The 13,123-nt window shown below is 41.3% G+C and overlaps 1 protein-coding gene across 9 annotated transcripts in view; it reads right to left on the reverse strand.

Annotated features, from left to right (window-relative positions):
- The window catches only part of HECTD4 (HECT domain E3 ubiquitin protein ligase 4), a 190,588-nt gene that overhangs the window by 116,991 nt on the left and 60,474 nt on the right, over positions 1–13,123 (reverse strand). For 7 of the 9 annotated variants that reach the window (XR_004353147.1, XM_032654317.1, XM_032654314.1 and 4 more), the window contains exons 7-8: positions 11,853–12,023; positions 1,622–1,814 (exon numbers count right to left, since the gene is read on the reverse strand). Coding sequence is in view for 7 of the 9 variants with exons in the window: in XM_032654317.1 (XP_032510208.1) it covers positions 1,622–1,814; positions 11,853–12,023 (364 nt within the window). In the remaining 2 variants the exon portion in view is untranslated. Of the gene's footprint in view, positions 1–1,621; positions 1,815–3,596; positions 3,678–11,852; positions 12,024–13,123 lie in introns of those variants that run through there. The other 2 variants (XM_032654319.1, XM_032654320.1) reach the window with 2 other exon arrangements.

A 13,123-nucleotide genomic window follows, 5' to 3' on the forward strand; every position in this document is an offset into this window, starting at 1 on the left:
AAGCAACCTCTGTTGTGGAAGGTTTGCCTCTCATTTTCTTGGTCAAGAATGTATTTAGAAAAACTAAAAATAGAACTACCATATGACCCAGCAATCCCGCTACTGGGCACATACCCTGCGAAAACCATAATTCAAAAAGAATCATGTACCACAATATTCATTGCAGCACTATTTACAATAGCCAGGACGTGGAAGCAACCTAAGTGTCCAGCAACAGATGAATGGATAAAGAAGATGTGGCACATATATACAATGGAATATTACTTGGCCATAAAAAGAAATAAAATTGAACTGTTTGTAGTGAGGTGGGTGGACCTAGAGTCTGTCATACAGAGTGAAGTAAGTCAGAAAGAGAAAAACAAATACCGTATGCTAACACATATATATGGAGTCAAAAAAAAATGGTTCTGATGAACCTAGGGGCAGGACAGGAATAAAGATGCAGATGTAGAGAATGGACTTAAGGACACGGGGGAGGGGGGAAGGGTAAGCTGGGACGAAGTGTGAGAGTGGCATTGACATATATACACTACCAAACGTAAAACAGATAGCTAGTGGGAAGCAGCTGCATAGCACAGGGAGATCAGTTCGGTGCTTTGTGACCACCTAGAGGGGTGGGATAGGGAGGGTGGGAGGGAGATGCAAGAGGGAGGGGATATGGGGATATATGTATACATATAGCTGATTCACTTTGTTATACAGCAGAGACTAACACACCATTGTAAAACAATTACATTCCAATAAAGATGTTAAAAAAAAAGAATGTATTTAGTGAAGATGATGCTAAATATGAGTTTTTTACATTCATGAAGCAGATGCTAAATGTGAAAACAGTTTATACTAACAGTAATGATAAGGTATTTACCATTAAACACAGAGCTGCTTTGAATTATTACAGATTCATGCTAATTCATGTCCACAGCCAACAGTATGTATTAGCTTGGAATTAAAAAAATGAAAAATGACTGGAAGGACATTAAAAACGGTGAACTACGTAAAGCAAAGTGCTTTGTATGGCACACTGTAAATGCTCAATAACAAGTATTGCCTGAATTCCACAGGCAGCATGCACTAATCACAAGCTGAACGTACCAAGCCATGAAAAGGCACGGAGGAATCTTAAAGGCATATTACTAAGTGAGAGAAGCCAATATGAAAAGGCTACATTCTGTATAAATCCAATTACATGACATTCTGGAAAAGGCAAAACTATGAAGACAATAAAAAGATCAGTGGTGGCCAGGGCTTGGGGGGTGGGGAGGGATGAACAGGTAGAGCACAGAGGATTTTTAAGGCAATAAAAGCACCGTATATGATGCCATAATAATGCACACATGTCATTATGCATTTGTCCAAACCCACAGAATGTACAAGACCAAGAGTGAACCCTAAGGTGAACTATGGACTCTGGGTGATTATGATGTGTCAGGATGGGTTCATCAGTTGTAACAAACGGACCACTCTGGTGGGGATGTTGATAATAAGGGTGGCTGTGCATGTGTGGGGGCAGGAGGTAGACGAGAAATCTGCACCTTCCTTTACTTTTGCTACGAACCTAAAACTGTTCTAAAAAATAAGGTCTTAAAAACATATATAGCTGAAAAAGCGAAGGGCAGCCTACCTGCCTGGTCCTCTTTCAGGGTGTTGGAGATGGTGGAGCCGGTAAGGGCAGCCAGCGTTGCGGATGGCGAGGCTCGGTAGCGTGAAAGTCTGCTCAGAAGCATCTCATTAATGCTTTTTGCAGACTCGCCCTCTTTTCTCATTAGAATTGTGCGTTCCTGAAGCGGGTTGGCTACAAATACACCATTTTCAACCTAATATTTAAAGAAAAAGAGGTCCTTAAATGATATCTGTTTCCATTCATTTAGCAAATTTCTACTTGAGAAGTGTATTATTGTCATCTGGTTACTCAAAAACATTTCCCAAAATTGTACCTGAGTAGGTGTATACCTCAAAACCTAACTGCTCTACAGAAACTGAGAACAAAAGGAAGGCTACGAGAAGTTTGAAAGCTTTCATTTTTCATAATAGCCCAGATTTTAAAAGTAATGAGCTAAGTTTAATAGGTTCTATGGAAGCCTGTTGATTAAAATTCCTTATATTGAATTCCACAGGCAGCTCTCACTAATTACAAACTTCTGACAGGTACAAGTAAGATGAGAGGAAAACAAGTCAATCAGATCTTGATTTACCATTAAGTACAACTATGAGGATAATGTCTTCTTGAAATATAATTGGCTAAAATCCAAACTCTGTATTAACAGCAGTCAACACTAGCCCCAGCTGCTCGGGTATTGGCAGAGCAATCGTGGAGAAAGGCAGACTTTGTCTGCTAAAAATATACGCCAGCTTCAACTGGATCCTTGCTGGTACTTGGCAGTTCTTCCTTCATCACTTGATTATTCCCCAGAAAAATCTCTGGAGTGGTGATTCCAAAATTCCTTCACCAAATTTTGAGCTTGGCTTTAAGCAGACCACCTGGCTTTCTTTAATGCTAAAAAGATCCAGACCACTTACTGTAAGCTGCTCCCACTCATCTCTCTTCCCACTCAAGAATCTTTGTATCCAGCCTCATTTATTCCTTTCCTCTTTTTCGTTTTTGCGGTATGCAGGCCTCTCACTGTTGTGGCCTCTCCCGTTGCGGAGCACAGGCTCCGGACGCACAGGCTCAGCGGCCATGGCTCACGGGCCCAGCCGCTCCGCGGTATGTGGGATCTTCCCGGACCGGGGCACGAACCGGTGTCCCCTGCATCGGCAGGCGGACTCTCAACCACTGCACCACCAGGGAAGCCCTATTCCTTTCCTCTTAATCCAGAGGAAGAAGCACTTCACCTCATGTTATTTAAGGAAGAAGTACTCTGCCTCCTCTCTAACTGCTCCCTCAGTTATCTCCCATCTGCCCCTTCACGCTCAAGGTCTCCCTCTCTGATTTCCTTGTGTCAGATAGTCACAGGCCTCTGGGATCTTAAACAAAACCTTGGTGGCCCATTGCAATACCATCCCTCTTCTCCACTCCCACTCACTATCAAATGTCCCAAATGTATCTCATGCAGCCTCTGTACCTCCAGACCCAGGCTCCTGGATCTGGCTGCAGTCTCAGAAACAGATGCCACTAGCGAAGGTGGGCAGGACTAGAGATAAGAGAGAACAGGAGTATAAAGAGGCAAGGCTTCCAGAAGCAAATAAAAAAACAAAAAAGAAGTACAAAGTGAAAGGGTGGTAGCAGAGAAGAGGCAAGAGAAAGGGAGCAAATTGAGGAGCACAGCCAGGCGAGGTTCCTGGAAGGGCTGGACCTGGTGGGGGGAGGCTTTTACAAGACATTCACACATGGTAAGGGAATGAGTTTCTTAGAGAGTTCGAAATGCTGTTTCTATTTCCTCCCCTCTGCTTTTTAACACTTTGCAGCTACTTAACTCAGCTCCCTCTAACAAGTGGACATTCTTGATGGGCCGAGAGTAACCTAGAACCAAAATCAACCTTTTTCTTGACTTCCGTGTAGGTTGTACCACGGTTGCCAGAACTCTTAAGGTTGTCCTTCCTCAGTCTCAGTGGTAGAACACAATCCCAGTTTGTTTCTTTTTAACATGAACACTTACCTATGTGTAAGGGACTCTTCTAATGAGCAAAGCCAAGATAGTTCCTGCCCTCCTTGTTCTCCTCTTATTTGCTGGTTCCCATCTCCACTTACCTAAATGGGAGTTTGCTTAGAGTTAGACCCAGCCTCTGGTGTCTAAGACCCCTGCCTGAAACACTCTGTCCCTAGATCCTCCTATGTGTGGCTGGTTCCTTCCCATCATTCGGGTCTCAGGTAAAATGTCACCGCCTCAAAGAGGCCTCCTATGATTACCAATCTAAAGAGGAATCTCCTCCACCCACCCATCCACCCCCCACAAGCCAGAGCACGTCACCCAGTTTTATCTGCACAGCATTTATCATTCTCTGAAATTATTTTACTCATTAATTCATTGATTGTTTGACCTTCTACCTTCCCCGCCCCAAATGAATATTGGCTCCCCGAGACCCGGGATCCTGCCTGCCTTGTTCACCATAACATTTCTAGCACTCAGAGGCACGCAGTAAACACTTGAAGCTTTGCTGAGTAAACAAATCGGTGCCCTGGCCCAAATCCAATACCAGCTCTCCGAGGTGGCTCCCACGTTTCTATATACAGACCCAGCCTTGCTACTGAGATCTAGTGCCGCTTCTCCAACTGCCTCCCACTCCCCAGCATTTCGACTGGAGCAGCCTTTTGTCGCCTAAAATTTAACACGTCCACATCTTACCACGTCATTTTACACACACACACACCCCAGCTAGATTACCCTTTACCAAGTATAGCTCTAGTTATGTTGCACGACTCTAAATATGACCCTTCAAAGGCATCCAGATAAAAAGCAATCACTTGGCATTCAGAAGCATTACCCAGACTAGCCCTATGAGAAAGACAGCAGATAGCTTAAGAAAAAAAATCGTATCATTGTGTTCAAGTACTTCGAAAATACTGAAAAGAAAACCTGATAAAGCGCCTGTGAGAAGCAAGGAGGACTGGGCTTTGGTGCCCAAGTGGTAAATCTGGGAACCTCTGTACTTAGCTAAGAAGCTCTTTGGGATGAAAAAGCTACTACTGATTTAGAAAGGAGGGGAAGAGCCTGGGAGGAGTAAGAAGCAGCACAGAGTTAGGAACGATGAGAACCTTCCCTCTGGCTCCCTTCCTGGCCCAAGCACCTCAAGGCCGATGACCATCCAGCCTCTCAATTCGTCTCCCCACTTTGGTCTCTCCACTTTGACCCCATATGCTTTACTGTCCACACACCAGCCAATGATTTATTTACAAATGAAAATAAAACCATCTCCTTCCCTGTTTGAAACCCTGCAGCAGCTTCCCAACACACTTATAATAAAATCCAGTCTACTGGTAAGGTCCACAGGGTCCAACATCCACTGACCTCCCCGGCTGGTCTGCCTCTGCTCCCCCTTTCTCACCATACTTTCAGCCGCACTGCCTTCTGTCGCCCCTCCAAAATGCCTGTACGCTAGGCCTGTACTTGCTGATCCCTCTTCCTGGGCTGGACTAGTTCTGGTTTGCCCGAGACTGTCCTGGTTTTAGCACTGAAAGTCCCATGTCCCAAGAAATCTCTCAGGCCCAGGCCAACGGGGATGGTTGGTTGCCCTCTCTGGCAGGATGGATGGCTGCTTCTCATCATTCTCGTTTCAGTTCAAATGTCCTTCCTCAGAATGGCCCTATCTGCCAGGCAAACTGGAGCGGCTCCCCACCTCCATGCCCCCTCACTCTCTATCCCATTATCCTGCTTTATTTTCTCCCCAGCATTTATCACTTACTGAAATTATTTTGTTCTTGTTGTTTCCTTTCTTACTCATTCCCCACACTCTAATGTAAGCACCTTGAAAACAAAGGCTTATTACCCTGCTACCCAGACAAGGCACTGGATTAACACACGAAGGATGAATGAAGGGCATCTCAGTCAGCCAGATCATAATTTAAAGGAAATAATAAACCCATCAGGTGAAGGGGGAGATGGACCTCTATGAACACATGAACACTCTATGACATAAATCACAGCAAGATCCTTTTTGACCCACCTCCTAGAGAAATGGAAATAAAAACAAAAATAAACAAATGGGACCTAATGAAACTTCAAAGCTTTTGCACAGCAAAGGAAACCATAAACAAGACCAAAAGACAACCCACAGAATGGGAGAAAATATTTGCAAATGAAGCAACTGACAAAGGATTAATCTCCAAAATTTACAAGCAGCTCATGCAGCTCAATAACAAAAACACAAACAACCCAATCCTAAAATGGGCAGAAGACCTAAATAGACATTTCTCCAAAGAAGATATACAGACTGCCAACAAACACATGAAAGAATGCTCAACATCATTAATCATTAGAGAAATGAAAATCAAAACTACAATGAGATATCATCTCACACCAGTCAGAATGGCCATCATCAAAAACTCTAGAAGCAATAAATGCTGGAGACGGTGTGGAGAAAAGGGAACCCTCTTGCACTGCTGGTGGGAATGTGAATTGGTACAGCCACTATGGAGAACAGTATGGAGGTTCCTTAAAAATCTACAAATAGAACTACCATATGACCCAGCAATCCCACTACTGGGCATATACCCTGAGAAAACCATAATTCAAAAAGGGTCATGTACCAAAATGTCCATTGCAGCTCTATTTACAATAGCCCGGAGATGGAAGCAACCTAAGTGTCCAGTGACAGATGAATGGATAAAGAAGATGTGGCACATATATACAATGGAATATTACTCAGCCATAAAAAGAAATGAAATTGAGCTATTTGTAATGAGGTGGATAGACCTAGAGTCTGTCATACAGAGTGAAGTAAGTCAGAAAGAGAAAGACAAATACCATATGCTAACACATATGTATGGAATTTAAGAAAAAAAAATGTCATGAAGATCCTAGGGGTAAGACAGGAATAAAGACACAGACCTACTAGAGAATGGACTTGAGGATATGGGGAGGGGGAAGGGTAAGCTGTGACAAAGCAAGAGAGAGGCATGGACATATATACACTACCAAACATAAGGTAGATAGCTAGTGGGAAGCAGCCGCATAGCACAGGGAGATCAGCTCGGTGCTTTGTGACTGCCTGGAGGGGCGGGATAGGGAGGGTGGGAGGGAGGGAGACTCAAGAGGGAAGAGATATGGGACCATATGTATATGTATAACTGATTCACTTTGTTATAAAGCAGAAACTAACACACCATTGTAAAAAAATTATACTCCAATAAAGACGTAAAAGAAATAATAATAATAATTTAAGGTTTAAAAAGTAAAGTTAAAAATACTTCCATGTCCCCACAGTCTACTCCACTACCTCCCCGCTGATTTCTCTCCTTTTTTCATTGCAAACGTCTGGAGAGAATTATCTATTCTTCACCACCATCTTTTCCACCTCACTTCTCAGCCAGCTCCATCTGGCTTCCACCCCTTACCCTCCCCAACAGCTCTTGCTAAGGCTACCACCAATAGCCTCCATATTCTCCATTCAAAAGACCTCTTTCAGGCTCAATCTTGACTTCTGAACAGAATTCAATGCTGTTAATAACCAAGTTCTCCTTCTTATAAAAATTTATAAAACTTTATTAAAATTTAATTTTTTTAAAGTCTTTATTGAATTTGTTACAATATTGCTTCTGTTTTATGTTTTGGTTTTTTGGCCACGGAGGCATGTAGGATCTTAGCTCGCCGACCAGGGATTGAACCCACATCCCCTGCATTGGAAGCCGAAGTCTTAACCACTGGACTGCCAGGGAAGTCCCCAAAATTTAACTTTTTATAGCCCCTTTTTAAACTTTTAAAACACATAGAAAGATGAACGGTGGAAAGCAATGCCTTCCCCACTACGTTCCCTCCTCAGACGCAACTAACGTTTCCAGTTTCTTGTGATGCTTCCACTCATTCAACAAGTATCTAGTAATCACCTATCGTGTGCCAGGCACATTGTTCTAGGTGCTGGGGACACAGCAGTCAATAAAAGAGAACAAAATCCCTGCCCTAGAGCTGACATTCTAGGCAAGGGAGACAGTCAATAAATAAGCAAATAAACTGGCAGTAATAAGAGCCACAAAGAAAAAGCAAGGTAAAAGGGATAAGGAGGGACAGGATTATATTTTACATAAAATAATTTATAAAGAATTGTCAGAAAGGTCTTTCTGATAAGGTGATATTTGAGCAGAGACCTAAAATAAGTGAGAACAAGCCACCTGGTTACCTGTGCGATGACAGCCCAGCACAAAGGTCCAGAGGGGGGAGCACATTCAGTGTGTGTGTATGTCAGCAAGGAGACCAGGTGTGGCTAGAGTGGGGTGAGAGGGGGCCCAAATCACACAGTACCTTTACAGAGGTGAATGGGATTTGGGAGACACTCTGAAGGTAAAGCAGACAGCATATGATGACTGGACATGGAATTTGGGAAGGAAAGAAAGAGGAATAGAGAGGGACACCAAGGTCTTTGGCCAGCACTGAAAGGACACAGATGCCATGAACTGAAATGCGAAAGCCTGCAGGAGAAGCAAGTCTGGAGTAAAATCATGAGTTTGGTAGAGGGCATGTTTAGCGTGAGGGAACTATCAGACTTCCAACCGGAAAAGTCTCATATTCTGTGCATATACAAACACCCACCCACATCAATACGCATCTAGAGCTTCAGGGACAGGTTTTGGCTGAGGAGCAAATTTGAGCATTATCTGTATAGAGATGTGTTTCAAGCTATAAGATAGGATGAGATCAACAGGGAGTAAGAGCAGATAGAGAGAAAGGGTCCTGGAAATAGGTCCTGGTGCCCGTGACTGTTGAGAGGTAGGGAAGACAGGCTGGGCAGGAACAACCAGTGACAGAAGAAGTCCTATGGGTGTCCCAAAGTCCAAGTGAAAACCTTTTCAAGAATGGCGGAGGGGGTGAAGCCACGTTAAATACTGCTAAAAGGTCGAGTAAAAAGAAAACTGAGTTGCCCTTGAATTGACTATTGTGGAAGTCCCTGATGAACTCGGGAAGAGCTGTTTTGGTGGTGTGATGAGGATACAAAACTGATTGGAGCAGGCTCAAGAGAGAATGGGAGGAAAGAACACAGAACAGTAAAAATAAACTCTTTTAAGCATATTGCTGTAAATGGGAGCCAAAGAATAGGGGAGTGGAGGTGGGTGTGGATCAAGGGAGTTGGTTTTGATTTTTCAAGGCTGGATATCCTCTCATGTATTTGTACGCTGTGCTGAGTGATCCACTGAGAGAGGAGAGCTGTTATCATAGGAGAAGGACAATTCCAGAGAGAATCCGCGCCTCCCCGCCAGCCACAACTTTTATCATACAGCAGGTAGTGATTACACACAGTGCTCTGAACCTAGCTTTTTGTACTAAACAATATAACTTGGAAATTAATCTGCTTCAATCGATGCAGATCTGCCCCATGCTTTTTAATGGCTACACAGTGCTCCCTTCTGTGAAAGTACCATAGGCAGAAAGCCAGATAGATATCTATGTTTACCTTCCCAAGTCAGCATTTTATTTTATGTTTTAAATATATTTTTTGATGTGGGCCATTTTTTTAAAGTCTTTACGGAATTTGTTATAACATTGCTTCTGTTTTATGTTTTTGGTTTTGTGGCCGCAAGGCATGTGGGATCTTAGCTCCCTGACCAGGGATTGAACCCGCACCCCCTGCACTGAAAGGCTAAGTCTTAACCACTGGACCACCAAGTCCCCCAAGTCAGCATTTTAGAAGCTGCTCAACTAGTGGCCGGTGATGCTTAAGAATTTTTTATCTTATGATGAAAATTTTCAAAAATGCAAAAATAGTGAATAGTATAGTGAACCTCCATATATCCATCATCCAGATTCAACTATTAACCAGATACGGCCAAATCTGTTTAACCCACCCATCTATTTTTGCTCAAGCATTTTAAAGCATATCCCAGACTTGGGACTGACATATACACACTACTATATATAAAATAGATAATAAGGACCTACTGTATAGCACAGGGAACGCTACTCAATACTCTGTAATGGCCTATATGGGAAAAGAATCTAAAAAAGAGTGGATATATTTATATGTATAACTGATTCACTTTGCTGAAACTAACACAACACTGTAAATCTACTATACTCCAGTAAAAATTTTTAAAAATAAATAAAGCATGTCCTAGACATCATGTAATTCCACTTCTGAATACTTCACTACACATCTCTAAAAATATGGACATTTTCTTATATAATCACAATGCCATCATCATACTTTAAAAAGAAGAATAGGGCTTCCCTGGTGGTGCAGTGGTTGAGAGTCCGCCTGCCGATGCAGGGGACACGGGTTCGTGCAGGAAGGGACACTACTACTACCTAGAGCTGAGGAACAAGTAATAAAAGGTTAACTATAAGTTACAAAGATATTCTCCTCCAAAGAGGAATTAAAATGAATGAAATAAATACATTAGGAAAAAGGAGGAAAGAAAGGGGATGAACTGAGCCAAATGCTCATCTATCACAGCAAAAAACAAACACACACACACACACACACACACACACACACACACACACACACACACACCATATATAGGGTTAGTAAACCAAGAAACAGCAATATAAGCCTTTTACTTAGAAATATGAAAGCAGCCACCAGAAGAAGGAAAAGCTGACACCATTAAAGTAACTGTCTATAAGGAACATGCTAGGGATGGGGCAAGAGACTCTCACTTTTCATTATGAGCCTAGATGTGCTACCTCAAGTTTTAATCCATGTACATGTTTTTCTTTGATATAGATATTTTTTAATTTAACAAAAGCATATAAGGGAAAGGGGAATTCTTTGATGTTTTCCCATTATTCTTAGGACAAAGACCTAAATCTTTTAACTAGCTCGTTAGGTCTGTTTAAAAACAACTTTTTAAAAAAGGCATTTCTAACAATTTAATTATGAACGCATCTTCTAGTAGTACAATCTCTAGCAGATCAATTCAAAGACTCACTCTGGCTAAGACATTTTATAAGAAAAGATAATGATTTGAGAATACTGAGAAACTAGATAGAAAAAAAAAAAAAGAAGAATGTACAGTTAAAGGTTACTAGACTGACAGTTAACTGGCAGGATGGATGACTTCTTTCCCAGAACAAGTTTTAACCCCATTAAAGTTTATCAGAAATTGCTTCAGTGTTTTTTTTTTTTCCTTCAGGAATGCTAATTTCTTCCCAGAAGGAGGCTGTAAATTACATTATGTAAAAAGGTTTTGTCACAGACCTGGCTTGGGGCAATTTTTTCTTTACAAGTCTCTACAAATATTATCTAGACCAGTGCTGTCCAATAGACCTTTCTTTAATGATGGAAATGTTCTCTATCTTTGATGTTCAACATGGTAGCCACTAGCCTGCCACATGTGGCTACTGAGGACTTGAAACGTGGCTAATGCAACTGAGCAACTGAAGTTTTAATTGTATGTAATTCTGATTAATTTAAATAGCCACATGTGGCTACTAGCTATTATATTAGACAGTGCAGATCTGGACCATCATGGTTTCCAGTCTCTCCTTGCCCCAAGCTCTTCTCTCTGCACTCAACCACTCTGGCCCGCTGTCATTTCCAATAAAACACATGCTCGCTCCCTCCACAGAGTTTTTCCATTTGTGGTCTCCCTTTCCTACCATGTTCTTTCCTCCCTATTCCCCAACTTCTTCATCTGGTTAGCTACTACTTTTCCTTCACTACCTCAAATTATGTTGTCCACATATCTGTTCACTTGTTTATGGTCAATGTTTTGTCTCTCCACTACCACTACAACTCAACCCACTCACCAGCCAAAATTCAAGCTCCATTTGAGCAAGGGTCCTGTCCCCCTTGCCCATCACTGTATTCCTACCACCTAGATACCACCATGCCTGGTTCTCAGTAGATACTTAGCCAATATCTAATGAATGAATGAATGACTGCCTTCTCACAATATCAACTGTCATCTCTCTTGGGGACTCCCAATATCCATCTGTAGACCCAATCTTGCTAGTGCAATTTAGTTCCAAATTTCCAAGAAGCTTATGAGCATTTCTACTTAAAAGCCCACTGTCTACACATTAACTATCCTTATCTCCACTCTGTTGCTGGATTAACCTTCAAAAACCTTGCCTTTATTTGTGTCATACAACTCCAAACAAAGAAATCTTCAAAGACATCCAAGAGAGAAGTCAATTTTGAGGCAAGAGTGAACACACTGTACAAGTACTCCAAGTTTCTTAGGTCCTTTGTAAACCAATTATAAAAAGAAAGCAAGTAAAAAATGTCTCTGCAAAGACATAAAATGAGAAAGTGAAACTTACCACAAGTTCAAAAATGTCCATGAAGACAGAATGTCCCTTAGGTGTTTTCTCATTCAGACTGGCAGGAGACCAGATCCAATAGAAGTAAGTACCATCTGAAGACAGGTGCACGGTGCTCATAGTGCTGCCCACAGGGAGGTGATTGGCTGGCATTGGCACCATCTGGCACACCTGGACATGAAAGGGAGGAAAACTTCATTAGTGTGACATGTAAATTCTGATTCTATCAGTTCATCATTAATGCCATTAAGTCCAAGAAGAGAATTCAATAGGCCTCCTGGTCAAAATAAAACTGACATTTACCTCTAAGAATAATATATGAAAATTATATGACAGAAATATGAGTTCATACAATGGGCCATGCAATAGATTAAAAGATTCCTGAGATTAATTCCCATTACATTTTAATAGGAAAAAGTATTACTAAACTCTTTGAATCTGCTATGCATGTGTGTTTTATCAAACATTTATTAAAAACAAAGTTTTTTAGGGGATATGGGGATATATGTATACATATAGCTGATTCACTTTGTTATACAGCAAAAACTAACACACCATTGTAAAGCAATTATACTCCAATAAAGATGTTAAAAAAAAGAAAAAACCAAAGTTTTAGAGAAACAGTACTTTCTGAAATTCCCTTAGTATATAAATTTAAGGCTTAAGTATATTTAAAGGACAGGAACTATATCTTATTCATCTTTATATTCCCAGCACCTAATTCAGAGTCTAACTCAGAAATTAATAATTATGGAAGGAAGGAAAAAAGCAAAGGTGAGAAAAAAAACAAAAGGGAAAGCAGAGAAGAGGGAGGAGTAAAGAGATGAAGGTACACACAGATCCTCACTTAGCACATGAGGGCTTACTGAAATTCACCACAACCAGCAGAAGGAAAAAGACAAACACCCATTCTCTGTATTAGACATGAAGCATGTGTTTCTAATACTAAACATCTTTCAGTTTCAGTGTAATGAATAAGTTCTGCATATTTTATATTAAATGTGCAGTTACATACTAATTTTTACTGCCAGAGAAAAGCACTTAAAATAAGAGAAAATGAGAATCAAGAGAACTGCTGACTAGGTTTAAAAAAAAAAAATCCAAGAATAGAAACAGAACTGAAAATCCCCAAATAAAAATAATTAGAGAAGGTCAGGTGCCTTTAGGAGACAGTAAGAATGACCTTCAGTTACTCCATCTCTTTGGGTGGGTCACTAGTTTTCCTAAGGTTACTTTAGACCCCTGAACTCATTTCATATGAACTTTTTTCC

The sequence above is a fragment of the Phocoena sinus genome, chromosome 14, assembly GCF_008692025.1.
Source record: "Phocoena sinus isolate mPhoSin1 chromosome 14, mPhoSin1.pri, whole genome shotgun sequence".
Taxonomy (NCBI): Eukaryota; Metazoa; Chordata; class Mammalia; order Artiodactyla; family Phocoenidae; genus Phocoena; species Phocoena sinus.